We start from the raw sequence: 19,629 nt of genomic DNA, 5'->3' as shown, positions 1-19,629 counted from the left end.
ATTCTATTGTTTACTCAGTCTAAGTAACTAATTCCAATCATGTTACCTCATCCACAGTGTATTCTCTCTGTAACTGTCCTCCCCTCTATCTCAGAGCCTGCTGTGATAATGTGGTATACCTTCTGAAAAAGGTAATTGGAGAAGTGAGTGTGCTGTCCTTGTGAAAATTCAGTCCATGCTTATGCATCTCAACACCTTGATTGCTCTCTTGACTTCATCATGAACCAGAGGTCTCTGAATTTCATTCAGTGAGGCTCAGGTTACGGTTTTGACTTGATTAGGTTAATGTAGCATAATTATAAAATAGTCATGGCTAGGCTTCACGAACGAAGATTTGGGAATTATAAAATAGTATATTTTAGTAATAGCTTTACCATTGTTAAATTTTATTTGCCATCCTATGGTCATTTACTTACCCTAGACTTTTATTTTAAGTCAATTGGAGCTTTCTTTCTATATAAGCTAGCCTTGACAATCATTTGTCAGTGTCTTGTCTGTTCAGTGCTTGTAGTCTCACCAAAGCATACTTTATATAAGCAAAGAAGCAGCCATAAATCCATGAGAAATTCTACTTTTTACGTTTACTATTTTATCATAAACTGGTTTGGTTTTGGTTTTGTTCCTGTTAGTAGATCAAGTTCTTCAGTGGTTTCTAGTTAGGAATGTTGTTCAAAGTCCTTTGAAAATATAAGTGAATTGAAAACTAGTTTTCTTTTCAATATTATTCTTTTAATATCTTAAATGAGTGTTTTGTATTAATAACTGCAACAGCTGATTTTTTTTTTCAGTTTTCCTATTCTATCCACTGTCATTCTAGATGACAGTTTTTATTTAGAGATCTATAAATTCAGTGTCATCTAAGAAGTCCTGCTCAGGTATTCTTAAAATAGTTCTTACTTCATAGCAATTTGTGATAGTTCCTGTTGATTGAGAGAGTGAGGGGTTTTTTTTCCACACTGTTGCTATTATTACACAGGGGCTCAGCTATAATGACTGTGACTGCTAGGATATTCACTACACCAAATCAAAAAGAAAGCTACCAATTGCAGTGCTTATGTAAAGCCTTTTGGTGTGACAGATGCATGATGCTGCCTTCATTATTGTGATTATTTTTATGGCTGCAACAGAACTACTCCTTTATTTTAGTTTTTACAGCGTAAATAATTTTGTGATAACCATCCACCTGGTACTTCAAGTGCTCCTGGTGTAGGTCATAAATATGGATAAACAGTGCAGAAATTTTGCATAAAAATCAGAGTTTCTTTCCTTTTTTTTAACTGAAAATAGCAGTACTGAAATATTATTTAAAATTAGAGTCAACATCAATGACCTTATGTTCCTGTAAGACAGTACCTTACTTTATTGTGAGTTTTTCTTTTTAAAAATGTATCTTTGACTATGGTAGTTTTGCATATCGTCAGGAAGGTATTCTGGAAATCCTAATTTTGACAAGTTTTCATTTACATGTAAACAGCTTTTAAAATAATTTTGCCTCTATTAGCAAGAATTGCAGACTTCCATTATCAAAACAGCAGTTACACATAGAGCTGAATCCTGGGAACTTGTGGATGCACTGCTGCTTCATGGTAGTGATGATCAGAAGGCTAAATTGAAGAACCACTTGGTATATGGTATGGAGGGAAATGGCTGATGCTAATTTAACAGCTGACAGTTAAAAGTAATATTTAAGGATTAAAATCTTGTCATTTTTAGGCTGCATCTTCCAATGCTCTTTTCTGATCTAAATGTTAGAGTATCTATACAACACATAAATTATGAATTATAAAACAATGATTAGTAGCTGGTGCATACAAGGAAAATTACTTCTGTGTTTTTAAATCCCTCATGTTGCACAGATCTAAGTTTAAGCCATACGTAAATCCAAATTTTTACCTATTAACTCACAGATAAGCAATATACATGTTAAATAACATGTATGTTAATCCTATCTCTTTCAGTTCCAGCTGATATATAAGTGTTTCAAATGCATAATTTTTTCTTTATTTGCTCTTATCTCTCTATCAATATCTACCTACTGTCCTCAGAGGTTTTATCTGGGCTGAAATGGATTTGCAGATTAGGACACAGCCTGCAGAATACAAATGAATGGATTTTATTTTCTATACAAGTTATTCATTTTTATGCATTAGGCAATGCATTTGTGTTTATTGAATCTATATGCATTTCTTAGTGAGCTGCATATGAAGCAGATAAGGAATTAATATATAAATCAGTTCAGAAGAAAAAGGTTATTGGGTATTTTACAAGAACTCAATATGTGGCTGAGCCTTAGTTTGATTCATCATCAGAAGGCTTCTGGTTGATTTGTTTTTAAACTTGAATCCCATAATTTGTTTATCATGTTCACTGGCTTTAGTTTCAGCAGGGCTTGACCTGTGGGATTATGTTCATCCCTTTACTATCTGCATGCAGCAAGCTTGCATATGTGGTCAGCACTCATATTCATAATAGTTTTTAATATATGAAGTCCAGCTCTGGGGAACGTGCAAGAAAGCCTGATCACAGAGTTCTCTCTTCTTTGGTGTGTAAGGCACGGCTAGTGAATGCTGAGCTTGTTCATGCAAAACCTTTGACTCAAATTTTCGTTTTTTATGGATTGTTCCCAGTTTGTAGTTTTGATAGCAGATACTTCCTTCTGGCCTGTCAGACTGTTTCTTCCAGCATAGGACAGAGCAGCCCATGTTCTCTCTCTGAGTTTGGAACTTGAACTGTGCTCCACCATAAATTTCAGTCTCCTTGTTGGTCTTAAACTCAAGTGGAGGAGAGATATGAGGCCTTTCTGTCACTATCTAAGGTTATATTCCACCTAGTAATGGAAACCAACAAAAGAATCATAGACTATCCTGAGTTGGGAGGGACCCACAAGGATCATTGAGTCCAACTTGTGGCCCTGGACAGGACACCCCAAGAGTCACACGATGTCCCTGAGAGTATTGTCCAAACAATTCTTGAACTCTGTCAGGCTTGGTGCTGTGACCACTTCCCCACAGAGCCTGGGTGCCGAACCACCCTCTGGGTGAAAAACCTTTTCCTGATATCCAACCTGAACCTCCCCTGACACAGTACTTTCAATGTGGTGGGGTTTTTAATTTTTTTTTGTTGGTTTTGGTTTGTTGTTTTTTAAGTGGACATTCCTTATAAAGCTGTTAGCTTTTCATTAACTGGGAGAAATCCATAAACATAGCTTCAAAAACACTTGTTTCAAGCAAGGGAATTTAATCTGCAGCACTGGTCCAGGCTACAAACTATAGTAGTTTTTTTCATTAAACAAGAACTAAATCCTGTTATTATCCAGGAGCATTTGTGAGGCCAGTAGAACAGTTTTTTAAAAGTTGCCATCTCTCAGCTGTGACTTACTACCACATAAGTTTCCATTTACCAAAATCCAAAATGGATTAAAAGTAGGATTATCCACATGTGCACTTGGGCAGATGGAGAAAGTAAGATGAAAACATCTTATTTAAAGCTGACAGGTTCCTCTGCCACGAGGGGAGTATATTTGGAACACATTTTTGAGAAAGTAAAACTCATATTTGCTAAAGGAAAGATGGACTTCACAAATGACACATTGGCAGATAAATATTTTCTTATAGACAGGAAATATTTTCTTGTGCACGGGAAGTCTTGGCATTTGCCAGGTTTACAGTTTAGTTGTATGTATGTGGACTTCAAATTGCACTTTTCTTATACAACAGTAGTGTGAGTAAGCTCATACTTTTATAATCTAAGCCACAGGTTTCTGTGGGTTTTGTCAAAAGTAAAAGTTCTTATCAGCTTTTCAAAAATGGCCTTCTGAAAATAGGAAGTGCAGTAGTGAGATTGAATGCTCAGTAAGGAAGCAGATTATGTCAGTGCTTCATCATAGTCACTGGGCAATATTCATTTTAATAGGAAATCTTTTTAATTTAATTCTAAAACAAAGGGAATATTTAAAGTAAGTAAAACAATACTGTTATAAATGCATTCTTTGAACTATATTTCTTAATTGCCTTTAACTCTGTACATGGCAGTACAGTGCTATGACATAGAGTGAAAGGTATAATCTCACAGTATCTTTTAAACTTCAAAACTTTGATAAATACTATGGCAAGTATGTTAAGGTGATACTAAATTTGAGGGAAGTCTGTAAAATATATCTTTGACAACCAACTTCTGCTTGACCTCATTGACTCCTATTCAGCTGCCTTGTGAGAGTACACATTTCACATACAGAAAATTATAAGCTTACTTGCATCCCTGTGTTCTCACAGGGAAGCTCTATATAACAAAATATTGTGTGTCCAGTGTCTTTTCATAATGTAAATTTTAATATGTGTGTGAGTATATAAAAGTGTCAGTGCTCATTGAGATCAAGGTCCAGTTCAGCCCCGTATTCTGTGTCCAACAGTGACCAAAAAAAGCAGACGGAGAAAGAAGAGTAGGAAAAGGAAAAACATATGAAACTTACTCCAATATTACCCTTATCTGTGGGTAGTCAGAGTGGGTTAATTAGGAATAACTGTGTAGGCAAGCTGTAAATTCAGATGTTATTGTGGCAGGATTAAATAAGTTCAGTCTAGATAAAATCAAATAAAGAAGATTTACTGTTTGGCTGGCAGGTGGGAATAATTTACCAGAAAGACATCAAACTCGTTTACACTTTAAACTTATTTTCTTAAATCAAATGCCTAAGTCTGTTAGGAAGTATTGTAGCTTAAACCAAAGGTGTGATTTTAGTGCAAAATTATTGGATAAAATTGTGCACAGAGTTATGTAGATGATCAAAATAGATTGCAATAATGGCTTCCTCCAGTGCTAAAACCTTTTGAACTTTGAAGAATGAGACTATAAATATAGCAAGGAAAAAGCAGTAAGGATAAAGGGTAGTAGTTCCCCAATTCTCTGTCTCTGGCTCTCTGACTTCCAGTTTATGTCTCACAAAACAGAATTGTTCACTGATTTTTAACCTCATCTTTCTGACCTAATATGAGGTCTCTTACTAACCTGCCTTTAACCAGATATCTCAAACTATGCCCAAGCTTACAGCTCTGCTCTCAATGGTTGCTCTTGATTTCCTCCCTTCCCATGTGCCCATACACTGGTGGCTGAATAACACAGTGCTTTGTTCTTCCGAACTTGTTACTACTCTCCCCAGCCTGACCCTGTTATGTCTTTGAGGATTTTCCCCTCAATCACAATTTATAGGTTTTCTTTTAAAAGAAACCCTGGTTTAGAAATGATGGGAAGCTGGTACTGTGTTGGGGAGTACAGAACTTGTGGTTTTGCCTTCAAAAAGGGTTTACTGTTGCTGTGGCATTTGAAGGTATTGAATAAGATGTTTTAATACGTGCTTGTGGTTTTGCTTTGTTTCACAAGTATATGATGTGTCTTACATCAAGACTAATAGGATATCTAGTATTTTGAAACAATTTGAAGAAAGTGAAATAAATAATAGCCTCTAAAAGCTCCTAATCTTTTATTTGCAGAGTCAGTAGCTATGCAGTTTCAGGAACAGTTGTACAGTGTTGCAGATTTGGATTTTTTTAGGGGTGATATTTGACATATGTGTTCATACTGTGAATAATTAACTTTAAAATATCTATTCAACTTAATTTGTAATTTTTTTTGTCCTTTGTAACAAGCTTTTAACTTTGCAGCCTTGTACTAGAGGTAGGTTTCAGTTACTTATGCTTGTGCAGAATTTCAGTAGCCACTCAAATACCAACAGAACAGGGAATGACAGAGTCCAGGATGACCTGCAGAGTGGGAAGACGACTTTCTTCAGTGACCAACCCTGACTGGCCTGTTGTGTAGAAAGTGATTTACCTAATTAGATTGTAAACTCCTTCAGGCGAGACTGCTGTATTTTGGTGCCATGAACAGCACACCAAGATGGCAATTAAAGAAATTCTATCATATTGCTACCAATCCTTTCAGTCATTGTTTATAAACCATGTTAAGCCCTGTCTAATGAGTGGAAGCAAGTTTTAGCATCAGTGTTCCCTGTCTTGAATCTGAATAAAATCTTTCATGTCACATCTGCCTATTATTTTGAAATGCAGCATAGATGAATTCTCTAGCACTACAGCTTGGGCAGAGGGGAGGGTGGGGAGATAAATAAAAACAGTGCATTTTACAGGGGAGTTCTGACAAATTGTAACTGTATTGTAGCAATAAGGGACTACTCAAATGCCTGCTTAGTGTTTCTATTTTCATTGCCATATTAATTCAAATTTATGCTGCAGTGACGAACAGGAACACATTTTGAAATATTTACATTTACCATCTGGTGGATGGTAATAAAATGAATTTTATAATCATGTAAATCAGTAAGTTTTTAGTTGCCTTTCTGAAACTGCAAATTTCTCTGCCTTTAGTACAGGGAGTTCGGTTTTAAGCATGGATGTGGCTTTTCTTGATAAACAAGCAATTATGATGAAGGAAAATATTTTCCTTATTTCTGCAGCTTGATTCTTAATTTATAAACATCCTTATCATTTATTTCCCTTGTAGTGAGCAAAATCTGTGGATGAAAACTGTGGCTCTGTCACGCTAACAGAGAGTAAAAATGGAATTTGCAGAATAGATATCATTGGGCAGAGTGGGGTGGAGGTCTGCCTGTGTTAGTTTTTCTGCTCATTATTCTCATATGTAAATAGGCAGCATTTTGTATTTTGATGAAGAAGAGGATTGGATTGGCTGGATATTTCTATTGGCATTTCCATTTTTCAAAAATCACTCTCGTCAGCCAATTTAGTCAGCACAAGATTCTCAGATTATATAGCTTTAGCGATAAAGCATTTATAACTCTATCAGATGTATCTGCCCCTTAGGAGGGGAGAACAATTGTTAGTGGATACCTAAATGGCGGAATTTAGATACAGCAACATTCTACTGTTGTTGTAAATACTGATTTTAAAGTAACTTAAATCTCAGCAGAGAGATAATGTACCAAACTAAAGTACTGATCCTGCTGTGCTGAACCTTGTCTTTATCAGTTGTGTGTGATGTCCACAGTTTTAAGCTTTTCATTCTTCAAGTTTAGCATCTTAAGTTTTTATAAAACATTAGGTTTCTAGAAGCTACAGAACAAACTTGAGAGGCCGCTTTTAATATTTGGACTCCTTTATGCATACCATATGTGATGAATATAAAGCAATAAAGAATCTGTGGATCAAGATGATGAGTCAAAACTCTGTGCTTTGAAACTTGATAAAGTATGTTGAGTGGTTTCAGCATTTTTGGCATCTAATAGGATGTGTTGATGTGATGAAAGAGCCTTATAATAATAAGACTTATATGAAGTCTTTGAAAGATTTGATCATGAAGCAGAACAGTTGCTTTTATTTGACCAGGGATTGTAAGTGCTCTAAGTCTTAATTTCAACACTGGATGTAAAGAGCATGCATTCCAAGTTTACTTGGGATGGCTGAAGTCAGATGATAAAGGGTATGTTTGTGCTCAGATAATGTACTGTTGCAGACATTACAGGTATCTCAAGCAACTGCCAGATTCCTCATTTTATCTATAGTGTAGCAGTAAAAGCACCCATGCCATACATATCACATATGTTTTGTATAAACCCAGATGTTTTAAAAAGCTTCTGGGAATCTTATCTGAGATATTTTTGCCAATTGTTTGATAAATAGCTAGACTTCAGCAGTAAATTTTTCTTCAAGAGTGCTAGTTTTCCTGAGACTTGCAAGTCAGAGCAGTTCAAGACTGTCCCTGTAAGACAGTGACAGGTGACTGAACATGTGCTATGACAAGGCTCTGCTATTGGTAAACAGACCATAACTACTTGAGAGAAAATAGCTGTTTGATGGCTAAAATCATGTAATTCAATGAAGTGTACCATGTGGCTGTGCTCAAAGACACCCAAAGTACGCTATTTTGGATAACAAAAAAAATCCGACTCTTCAGGCATGTTGCAGCTGTTACAGGCCATAGCTGCAATCTGCATTCCCATTTGAAATGTTGTTTGTTTTCTGTCTTGGTCACTATTTGGGAATGGTGACCTGATTTTGGAGTCAGAACTCCTTTATGGGCAATCCTAACAGCTGCTACCTAGTAACGAGAAACTGGGAAAAGATGTAAAGTTCTCAGGATAACATAGGATTAAGAGGGGTTTGCACTGTTTCAGACCACTGATAGTATCAAATGCAGTTGTAAGCTGCACTTGGTGTTGTTTGTGTAGTTTGTACAGGCTACACAAACATAAATTTCCTGTATGTTTTTTTAAAGGAAAATTAACATATGCAGATGTTTGCATATTCTTGATTCTGAACATGTGTAGTCCCTCGATAATGAAATTGCGTATTTTAACAGTTTAACATAAGGTTTGGGCTTTACTTAATTTGTGTTTTGCTTTATAATCTATCATGAGTATAATTTCTACAATTAATTCCCCTAATTGATTTTCCCATTGTGGTAAATATTTGTGCAGCCTTTTAATGAGAAGCATGAAGCCAGATGTGTTCTGCTGCCAAAGAGACTGCCTGAAACTGCAAAAAATCAAGTCAGAATTGAGCAAATCTGTTGTTAAAACTGAAAGTCCTTGCTTTCCTTTTCCTTGCTTTTGTTGTTTTTTTTTCTTTTTTTTTTTTGTTTTTCATATTTCTTTGGGTTCATCTGAAGTTCAAGTCTGACTATGGGCGTCGTTATTCTGTTTAGTGACAGATTTTCTTTACAGGCGCTTTTGTTATCAGGGCTCTGAGCAGTTCATGGCAGGTTATCTTTGCATGGTTAACCTTTGAGTGGTTTAGGCAGATGTTTTTGGGTTTTGTTAAAAAAAAACGGAAGGGGGAGCTGAGTTATATTATCCCATTACACTGTGTTGCAACATTCAGAGTCATCTGAATAGATCATCCAAAATCACTACAAAGGGAGTGTTCAATTAAAAGTGGATTTTTTTTTTGCACTGTTATTACACTATAACAGGCTTGACTAACCTCTGCAACTCAGCTAGCTTTCACCTTTCTTAAGATGGAATTTCTACCTTTTTGCACAGAGCATACTCTCTGCTGTGAGAGGTAGTTGCTTCCTCAGCATGCTCTCCCTCAGCCTCAGAAAGTGAAGACAATGCAGAAGAAAACTTATGCTCTGTGTGTGTGTTATATATATATGTGTATATATATATACATACAGACACATATCTGTGTATAATAAATATAAATTAAAACCTCATTCCAATGTGCTGCTTCAAGGTATTGCTTTCTTCTAGCAAGGAACTGTCGCTTTCTAATCTCATCTGTTTCACAGTAAATGTAAGCGACATGCATTTAAAATGCAATATAAAAAGTGAATTTTCACTAGTCTTCTTATCATTAACTCTGTAGAAAGTTCACTTTATTTTTATTACTCATAGTGGGAAGCATAGGTGGCTTGAAAAAAGGCCCTATGGAAAAAAATACTGCAGAAATTCACTGTGTTTGAGAACAGAAAGTTAATTCTTCTGATTTACTTTGATTGAATTAATGTGTGCTGTGTCAGGAGCAATCACATTGCAAGGATCCTGCTCTCCAAAACTCAAAATTATAGTGTTAAATTAATTAACCTTGTAAAAAAAGTAAACCCAAGTCTGTAAAGATGCATTAGGCAGAATTATTGGAATTCAGTTCATGTTGAATAGGATGTCTGATCTGCTCTCCACTACTAATGGGGCACCTTCTGTGACAGCTTTTCTCTTCTATTAATATTGTCTGTGCCATTTCTTGCCATTTTTATGGTTATCATTTGAGATATCTTAACATTTATTCTGTGTTTTGAAGTTACATACTGTTTGTGCAAATATACCGAAATGTACTCAGTGGACCATCCAGAATGCTTCTTGGTTTAAATATTTAAACAACTAGTTGTCTGAAGAAGGAATCTGAGGACAGATAAGCAATCTGAGAGCTTCTGTTGTCCAGCTAGTAATTATTTTGCTAAGATGCTAAATATTTTTGAACCTTAGATGTTGGCATGTCTTTTACCATTTCTTGTTTTTCTCCTTTCTCTTTTCAGCCTTGTAATTTAAATATTGACTATTATAATATTTCATATTAACAAGTATAGATGGAATTTAGGGATATTACAAGTGGATAACTGATGCCTGCTATGTGACATTTGCAGTACAAAAAAGTATTTCAAGTGGACATATCTCAGAAATGTTTCTGCACTATCTAAATTGTTTTAGTATATGGTGCTTTCAGATATACTCTGGAGACAGAAGCAAACAGTTTTTCAACACTAAATATTTTAAAGTCATGGATTATATAGGCAACTCGATAAATGCATCAGTAATGTTTGTTTTCCAACCTCTTTTGAAAATTTGCTCTTGATGTATTAGAGCCACTTTGAAAAGATTGGAATGCAGTCTTTAATCTTTCAGAGTAGATGTAGAACTAAAGAAGACTTTGTCCATGTTTGATGTCTTAGAACTACTTGGGCTGAAACAGAAAAGTTAACATTTAATGCTGTGTGTCTTCACCAGAATTATAAGATGAAACTGAAGTGTTTGATATTCTGGAACTTTTTGAACTTTGGAAGAAAAGTTCAGTGTTAGAATGTGTTAATAATGCAGAGAAAGCTACCCTGTTATTGTAACAAATTATTTTTGAACTCCAAAAACTTTTGTATGTGAGATAGATAGTGAGTTTCTGTTCCATTTGTGAAAGACCTCCTAGTGTGATAGCCAAACTTTTAAACAGAAGCTACTTCTCATTTAGTAGCAAGTTGGTTCTTATTTACAGGAACCTTCCTTCAACAGTGAGACCTTTTACTTGGAACTTTTTTACCATGCAAACTGCAGGCAGTAATTATCTGTAAAAGAACCTGTCATCAATTGACGTGAATTCAAGTCCTGGCAGAAACTGCAGGTTTTCAACAGAGATGGATACTTTTCCCAAGATAAAGTTGTCTAGGAGCTGACTGATGAAATGGGGGGTTTTGTTTTTCTCAGGTTCAAATGCCTATGCAGAGAAATACTGCATTCCTTGTTAGCAAATGTTCTTTGCGGGGTAAAGTAATTTGGAATCATCTTTCGAGGCTCTTTCATATGTGAGAAAAGATGAGATGCTGCAAATTCAGGAAAAACTATTGAATTTTCGTACATGACTGAGAGCAATATATATTAGGGAAGCACAAATATTCTTTAAAAATATGTGTGTGTGTGTGCATGTCTATACATCGAGAAAGAAATTTAAGGCATTTTTGGTTGTTTGAAGAACATAGAGATAAAATCCTGTGAACTAATCAATGAATGTACTTATGTGAGGTTACACTGTTCTAGAAATGTCCACCTAAGTCATTCTCCATCATTTGTGCTCTCCTGTTTTATTTGCATGTAACTGAAAATGAGAAGGAAGAAAATGGGTTTCTGGGAAAATGATGTTGACTGTGTTCCTGCATTGTTTTGGAACAGTGATGTCCTTCACAGATAGTTTGTTGATTGCTTTTAAGTCATTAATTTCTGGCCAGAAATATATCAGGTGGTTTTTAATTTTTTTTTTGTCCCCTTCAGGTAGAGATGACAGATATTGAAAATGAAGAAAAAAGGTATGATCTCTTCCTGGGACTTCTGGAGTCTAGTCAGAGTCTGTCTGAGTTTCACCACTTGGTTTTACTACTTCAAGCTTGGCCACCAATGGACAGGAGCAACGGGTGAGCATTTCTTCAAACAGTCATGTAACAAAAGAGTTCAAAGTCTTCTTGCTTGATGTCATGTAGTTTTCAGTCAAATAGTTCAAACACAGCTGTGAGTATGACCTTTGGAAGGGGCCATTCTGAGAAGAATAAATGGTTTATTTAAAGCAGAATTGAATCTCAAATCAGTTTCTTGTTAAACCTATATATGCAGATGTAATCTGTATTGTGGCAGAGACAGAAAAACTTTTTATTGCCTGAACTTTTGCACAGGAGAGTGTTCTGTCTGCTTAAATTTCAGATTACATATTTTGCTCTTGTTTTTAGCTCTATGAACAAAATTTATAAAAAAAGAATAGAAAGTTCTGACTGTTTTTTCCATTCAAAGTTATACTTTGCAGAAGAGCCTTTGAAAGCTCATGTGCAAACAATCTGCAGGGGGTCTGTGAGGATAAGAGTACCAAGCAATGGCTCTTCTCTCTTTTAGATCCACTACCTATTATTTCTGAGTGAGGTATCCAAAAGAATATATACAAGGAAAGGCATATCCTAGCTCAACAATTTAAAATTAAAGTAATTATTTAAGACTTCAGAATTGTACTCATCAGAGTAGGTATTAACTGAAAGTGTTAATTTTGGAACATCTTGACTACATTATTTTTTACCGGTTCTTTGGGTTTTTTCTGTGACTTTCTGAACGCATTTAAAGGTAAAAAATTTAGAAGTTGTTCTATAACTGATAATCACTTCTAAGATATAAAGATTCATATAAACTTATGAGGTAAATGTCACATATCTCTCAAAGAGAGCAATACCATTATTAAATTTTTTGGACCAAAAACAATGTGCCATGTCTGACAGTGCTTAGGTTAGAGTCCTTAAATGATGTTTATTTAGGATTACCATAGGGTATTCATTACAACCTGTTTTAACTTGGGGACTGCATTCCCTAAAATGTGTTTATGTGCATTGATTTGTCAGAAAAGTTAAGATTTATCTTTTTGTGAAAAGTAACTTTTCAGTGCATGTGTAGAAAACTGGTGGATTACAAGATAATCTGTAGGGATTATTTACCTTCAAGCCTGGATAAGCATTAACCTAAATTCTTTAGTGACAGTTTTAAAAACCAAAAATTGTCTTCAGTGCATAAGTACAAGGCCTGTTACATCTCATCTCACTCATGGCTGGGCTTCACGAACAAAGATTTGGGAAGGGCTCTACCCACTTTTGTTGCAGGCGCTTTGGTGGCTAAAAAGGCCAATACGAGATAGGCATGTCCGGTTGCAAAAGGCACAGCAGAAAGACTCCTTAGGTGGTATATTCTGCAAGGCACGATTCTTTCTGCATTGTCTTTTCTCTTCAAGGGTGATCCTGCGTGCTTTCTCAAAAGCATCCACAGCGTTATAGATGGTGTGTCTCCAGGCCTCCCAATTGGAGGCCAGAGTAGACCAGTTATGTTGATCAATATGGCCAAGGCTGAGATGTTGTTTCAGGGAGTCCTTGTATCTTTTCTTTGGGGCTCCTCTCTTGCGGCAGCCAGTGGCAAGTTCCCTATAAAGCAGGATCTTAGGGAGGTGGTGGTCCTTCATCCTTGAGACGTGCCCTGCCCAACTCAGCTGTGTTCTCAGCAACATGGCCTCAATACTTGTGACTGCTGCTTGTTCTAGAACAGATGTATTGGTCACATAATCTGACCAGTGGATGTTTAGGATTGTATGGAGGCAGCGTTGATGGAAGCATTCTAGGAGTCGCAGGTGGTGGCGGTAGATGACCCATGATTCGGAGCCATATAAGAGAGTAGACAGCACTATGGCTCTGTAAACACTGATTGTGGTATTTTTCTTCAGGTGTTTATCTTGCCAAACTCTTTTATGAAGCCTTCTGAAGGCACTATATGCCTTTGCTAACCTGTTGTCTATCTCTCCTTCAATCTTACCATCTGAGGAGATGAGGCTGCCTAGGTAATTAAACTGCTGGACTGATTTGAGCTCTGATTCACCAATGGTGATATGGGGATGAAGGAAGACTTCCTGAAGTGCAGATTGATAGAGAACTTCTGTCTTCTTTAAGCTGACTTCCAGCCCAAAGAGCTCAGCAGCATCTGCAAAGCAGGATGTTAAACACTGCAGAGCTGCTTCTGTGTGGGCAACAAGGGCAGCGTCATCACCATAAAGCAGCTCCCGGATAAGATGATTTAAAGTCTTAGTGTGGGGCTTCAGTCACCTTAAGTTGAATAGACTTCCATCAATACGGTATCAGATGTAGGTACTGTCCTGATCATCGAGGTCTGCCATGGCCCTTTGGAGCATCATGCTGAAAAAGATTGTGAATAGGGTTGGTGCTAGCACGCAGCCTTGTTTCACACCATTGGTTATTAGAAAGGGCTCAGAAAGTGCATTGCCATATCTGACTTGGCCGTGCTGATCCTCATGGAGTGTGATGATCATTTTAAGGAACTTGGGGGGACAACCTAAACATTCCAAAATCTGCCTCAGACCTTTTCTGCTCACAGTATCAAAAGCCTTGGTGAGGTTGATGAAGGTTACATAGAGACCTTTGTTCTGTTCCCTACACTTCTCTTGCAGTTGTCTGAGAACAAATACCATGTCTGTGGTACTGCTGTTGGCTCTGAAACCACACTGACTTTCAGGTAGAATTCCTTCTGCTATAGCGGGTATTAGTCTGTTCAAAAGTATTCTTGCCAGGATTTTGCCAGCAATGGAGAGCAGAGTAATACCACAGTAATTTGAGCAGTCTGATTTAGTACCTTTCTTCTTATACAAAGTGATGATGACTGCATCACGAAGGTCTGACGGTAGTTCGCCTAGTTCCCAACAGCGCACCACAAACTCATGAAATTTAGCATGGAGTGCAAGGCCCCCATGTTTCCAGACTTCGGGTGGAAGTCCATCAACCCCAGCTGCCTTGCCAGTTTTCACCTGCTGTATGGCCTTGAGGGTTTCTCCTAAAGTGGGAACAGTATCCAATTCGTATTTCACCGTTTGTTGTGTGATGGACTGAATTGCTGAGTCTTGGACTACACGGTTGGTACTGAAAAGAGTCTGAAAGTGTTTAGACCATCGATTCAGAATGGAGGTTTTATCTGTTAGAAGGCCTGTTACATAGTATGTCACAAATTCATGTTCCAGCTTTCATTTGAAGTTTTGGTTTTGATTTTAATTAAAAATTGGATGTCTCACAGTGTGTGTAGCCATCAAACCTTTTACACCTAAAAACCAACAAAACTTATAGAACAAAAGGTCAAGTGAAATACTGCTGCAGTTAGCAAAATCATTTTTCCTTAGGTTTACATTCTATAAAGTCTCAAAAGGAAGGAGAGGTAAAAGAACTGAAGTTTGAGGGTTTTTTTAGTAGGCTTTTAATTTTGTAACCTCTGTATTAAAAAGTCCATGTTTTTTAACATTTTTTGAGTTCTTAATTTTTAAAACATTCCAGCTACACTAATGCTTATTATGGCAAGAGATTCTCTTCGTGTAGTAACATGCAATGTTTACTGTGAGAAAACAAAGAGGTAGCTTGGTTGTTTCAATCAATACTCAAAGCTGTATACTTTTTAAAATTTTATTTTCATACCCTTGTTATGCATGCATGCTTTTCCACCCAGATGTCTCATATTCAGATGTCATTTTAAACATTTCATGAAGGTATTTTTTTAAAAAAATTATTGACAGTACCTGAAGCTCAGCAAGTACCTTTGGAACTTGATGCCTACATTCAAAAGGCATTTTTTATATTTATAATAAATATTGATAAGGTGTTTTGGAGCTGAAAAAAACCCCAGCTTTTTCTTAATGGGAAAAAAAATTAATGTGTTTCTACTGTGCTTTTGAAATAATTACCTTTTTCATGTTTAGAAATAACTTTTTTTGACCACATTGAACTAAAGTAAAATTCAGGAGAGAAGAAAACTGAATTCTACCTGTAGGTGTCAAAATTTTGGTAACTGAATTTTAGTTTCACTTAGAGATAGCAAATAGCAGATATTTGTTAATAGACCACAGAAGCAGTTGAAATAGTTATAAGGAATTGTGATGAGAACAGCTTTATATGTGTAAACTGTATATCTGATACTTAAATAAATTTGCGTATGGCAAGCCTTGATGGCCTTGCCATCTTTCTGGTTTTTTCTGTGTTTTGTAGTGGGATTTTTGTTTTCTTTTTTGAATGGTAAATTCTTACAGATTTTCTTAAGGTACTCTGGGAGCAGCAACTACAGAAATGGAAATTCATTATGACTCTCTGTGCCTCTAAGCAAGAAATGGATGACATAGCAGGAGCAATCCATTTAACCAGTGGCAAAGATGGAGTTGCAGGGTTTTTTTTTCCTTCTCCTGACCTTACTGAGGATTCAGAAATTAAGTGCATCATGTTCTGTTTATTGAATATGCTGGCATCTTTGAGTTCGACCCATGAGGTTGAAAGGAGGGCAGAGGGAGAGGGAGAGGGAGAGGGAGAGGGAGAGGGAGAGGGAGAGGGAGAGGGAGACGGAGACGGAGACGGAGACGGAGACGGAGACGGAGACGGAGACGGAGACGGAGACGGAGACGGAGAGGGAGAGGGAGAGGGAGAGGGAGAGGGAGAGGGAGAGGGAAAGGAGGAGCTCTGCTGTTCCCAGCCAGACTTGTGGGAGCTCTGTGCTCAGTGACTGTGAATGATGAAAAGGCTCAATTAAATTGTCGGAAGAAAGACAACGACTTCTATTTAATTTGCATTCAGTTGCCCACTCCTGTCATCTCTGTCTGGCTTTCATGGTGGGCTGTAATGTCAGCTTCGTGTTCAGCTGGTTTTACTTGTTGTTTACGTGTACTTGCAAAAACGGGCGATGAGCAGGAGAGAGCATTCATATATGAAATAGTAGATACTGTGGTTGTCCTCTCCATCCTCTCCAGAGCTGTCAGAGTCCTCATATATGTCAATCCCTCTGACTCTCTTTACAGACTCCATTTACAATGACATTAATGTGTTGCTTTAACAATTGCTACTAAATAATAGTTTGAAAAGCAGCACTTTGACAGCATTTTACTGCTCATTGTCACGTGTGCTAGATGGATATCTTAATTTACAAATGTAACACGAAATGGCGAATTTTAGTCTTGATGCCATTTTTTTTTTCTTCATGCTAAATAAAAAGTTTCCCATGTCTTTGGGGTGCTGATTACTGGCCAGAGAGATTGATGGGGTGATTTTTAAAACAGCTTTTGTTCCTTCCTAAGTTTATGCACAGATAAACATAGTATTTGTGTTTCCGTGGCTTAATATAATCATGATTTAGTCTGTCATTATGCCTGATTTTAGCCCATTGTAGGTGGGAATTGAAATGCACTAACTTAATTTACATTAGAAAAATGACACTGCAGATGTGCTCCAATGTTACACTTTGTGCTATCACATAGAAGTGGTCTGTTACCCATTTCTGTCAGTACATCCAGTCCTAACCAGGACACTTATTCCTAAGAAAAGTATCCAACCATCTCCATGATCTGTCAAATAGTGGCTATAGGCCAAGAAATGTTGCAGCAACAAAACTTTACAGTAAACATTACCTTTGTCATCCTCATGATAAAATTTACTCATATCTACTGTCTGCTATCTGTTTAAGTCTGACTATATAATAGTGACATACTATGAAGTTAGGTGTGGGATTACAAGAATTTTTTAAATATGTAAAACAAATATGTCTGCATCCATATCTACTAGCAGAGAAGTTCAGAAGCATGTAATTTCACTTTCCTACCCTGTTTGGATGGGCTATGGAAAAAGTTTATTTTTGTTTGTACTTGTTGGACCTGAAAATTAAAATGTGAATCTGGCAATATTTTCTCCACTCAGAAGCAAGAGACAGATACTTGAGAGACAGAAGCTGTTAAAATGTGATCAAAACAAACAAAATTAGGAGTGCTGGATTCCTGTCACCCCTCCCTTGATACCATTCTGCTTGGTAAATCAGCTGGTATAAAGCCAGGAGAAGTGGTTCCTATGCTATTCCAATTTGATCAGTCTTTATCTGTAATTCCTCAGGGATTGTAACAGTATGTCATAATTCCAAGTAATTTAATCTTCTGTGTTTGAAAGAGTGCTGGCATAATGGACAGTAACTTGTCTCAAAACTTTCATCTTTCTTTCATGAGGTTGCAATTTTAAGTCACACACACACAAGGAACAACTTACAGAAAATGTATATGTGTATTTACATTCTGTATACATCTCTTTTTTTACTGAGCAGATCGTGCACAGATGATAATCCCTGGGTGAAACTGGGAACTGTTATGCTGCAGAGATGCCCACCTGAGGAAAAGGAGAACACAGGAAATGAAATTTTGAAAATCTGCCGTTCTTTGTATGAGACAAAGCACATGCTTCCTGTCAAGGTAAGTTTTTACTTTGGTTGTCATGCATATGGATCCTATTTCAAGGTCCCAGCTACAATAAAGATGTTACCATACTGGATCAAGTCCAGTGGAGAGCTAACAGAGAGGTTGAGAACTGGGTTAATTCTGTCTTGACAAGAGATGACTAAGGGAGATCATATCTTTATCTTTAAATATGTGGATGAGGAAACAAGTAGAGGAGTTAAGAGTCAGTCTCTTCTCAGAGATGCTCAGTGATAGGACAAGAGGCAATAGAGACAAGTCATCAAAAACTCTGATTACATCCAAGGAATGTTTAGAAGAGTCATGGAGTAAATGCTGTGTAATAACTATGATAATCTATCTTCCCTAAGTATGTATACATACGTCAATGAAAGCATCTCTTAAGTATAAAATTATTGAAATTATTGAAGTGCTTTGTATGTAAGCACTGCATATTAATGAAGACAGACTGGAGAAATACTTAATGAATGCCATACAATTTCAGAGTACTTGTGCATATTTTTAGTAGCCTGATTAATCCCTTATAATCGTCTTCACACAATCACTATCTGTTATGAAAACCAGCTAATATTAGGAAGAGAAGCAGAATAGAAACAACATTCTATTTAAAATACAGACAGGTAAGTGTGTGGTTTGCTTTTTTTTTAATAGTCCGACACACTGGTTTGAGTCAAGTTCAAAAATCTGTGTAAAACATGATTCCAGAAGGTGGCAGTAAACTGAAATGATAAGTACATTTATTAATTTATTCATCCCACTAAAACACTTTGGTGGAAGGCAGGTCTCTCTATCCCTGGGACCAGTGTAAGGTGTAATTATATGTAGTTTTTCTTTATAAGGTGTTGAAATGGTGCAATATATCGCATAAACTCACAATCTTATTGTGCATAAGAGTAGCTAAACTTTGTCAAAGCTGAATGTTCTGCCTCAGCTCAGTGATTCGGGGAGATAAATCCTGAGTTTCACTGTCATACACCAGTCAGTTCACCATAGGTTCTGATCAAGAATGGGTCATGATTTGCATTTCTCTTAATCAAGTAAAGTTTTCCTTGATCTCCATGACAAGTCACTGTTTACACACAGTTTTGGTATTGGTAGACAGCTTTAGTTGGAGGGGCCTTCCTGTTTTAATGGTACAGGATGTTGGAAGAACCCACAGTGTAGCTGTGAATATACAGGTACAGATATGAGGACATTCTGGTCCTCAAGCATAAAACAACTTTACTGATGTAAAATACATTTTTTATGAGTGGAATGCTGTGCAGCAACAGGAGTTGCACTAAAATGTAATTGTACAGTTACTTACAAACACAAACTGTATTGCTGTAAGTCTCTACTTGGGAAGAGCAGGAATTGCATGCATAAATCCAAGTAATTTATTTGTATGCAAGGCTGCAGTACTTATGTGCACAAATTACAGTTGCAGTCGTGTGGCTAAATAAGATGAAAATCTGATCACTGACAATTAACCTGTTTAGATGACTTCACATTTCAGTAAATACACTGGTTAAGAAGACAAATCTGGAATGATGAAATTCTAAAAACTGAGATCAATTTATTATCATGAATAACATTTGCCATTCTGAAGTTCAAAGGTTGTTACCGGAAACAT

The 19,629-nt window shown here is 36.7% G+C and overlaps 1 protein-coding gene across 2 annotated transcripts in view; it reads left to right on the top strand.

Moving 5' to 3' along the window:
* The window catches only part of NBAS (NBAS subunit of NRZ tethering complex), a 169,190-nt gene that overhangs the window by 134,359 nt on the left and 15,202 nt on the right, over positions 1-19,629 (top strand). For both annotated transcript variants that reach the window (XM_064650553.1, XM_064650552.1), the window contains 2 exons: positions 11,504-11,643; positions 17,870-18,014. In XM_064650553.1, coding sequence (XP_064506623.1) covers positions 11,504-11,643; positions 17,870-18,014 — 285 coding nt within the window. The remainder of the gene's footprint in view (positions 1-11,503; positions 11,644-17,869; positions 18,015-19,629) is intronic.

This window comes from Pseudopipra pipra, chromosome 3 (genome assembly GCF_036250125.1).
Source record: "Pseudopipra pipra isolate bDixPip1 chromosome 3, bDixPip1.hap1, whole genome shotgun sequence".
NCBI classification, from domain to species: Eukaryota; Metazoa; Chordata; class Aves; order Passeriformes; family Pipridae; genus Pseudopipra; species Pseudopipra pipra.
The sequence above is the reverse complement of the archived record's forward strand: the minus strand, read 5'-3'. Positions and strand labels throughout refer to the sequence as shown.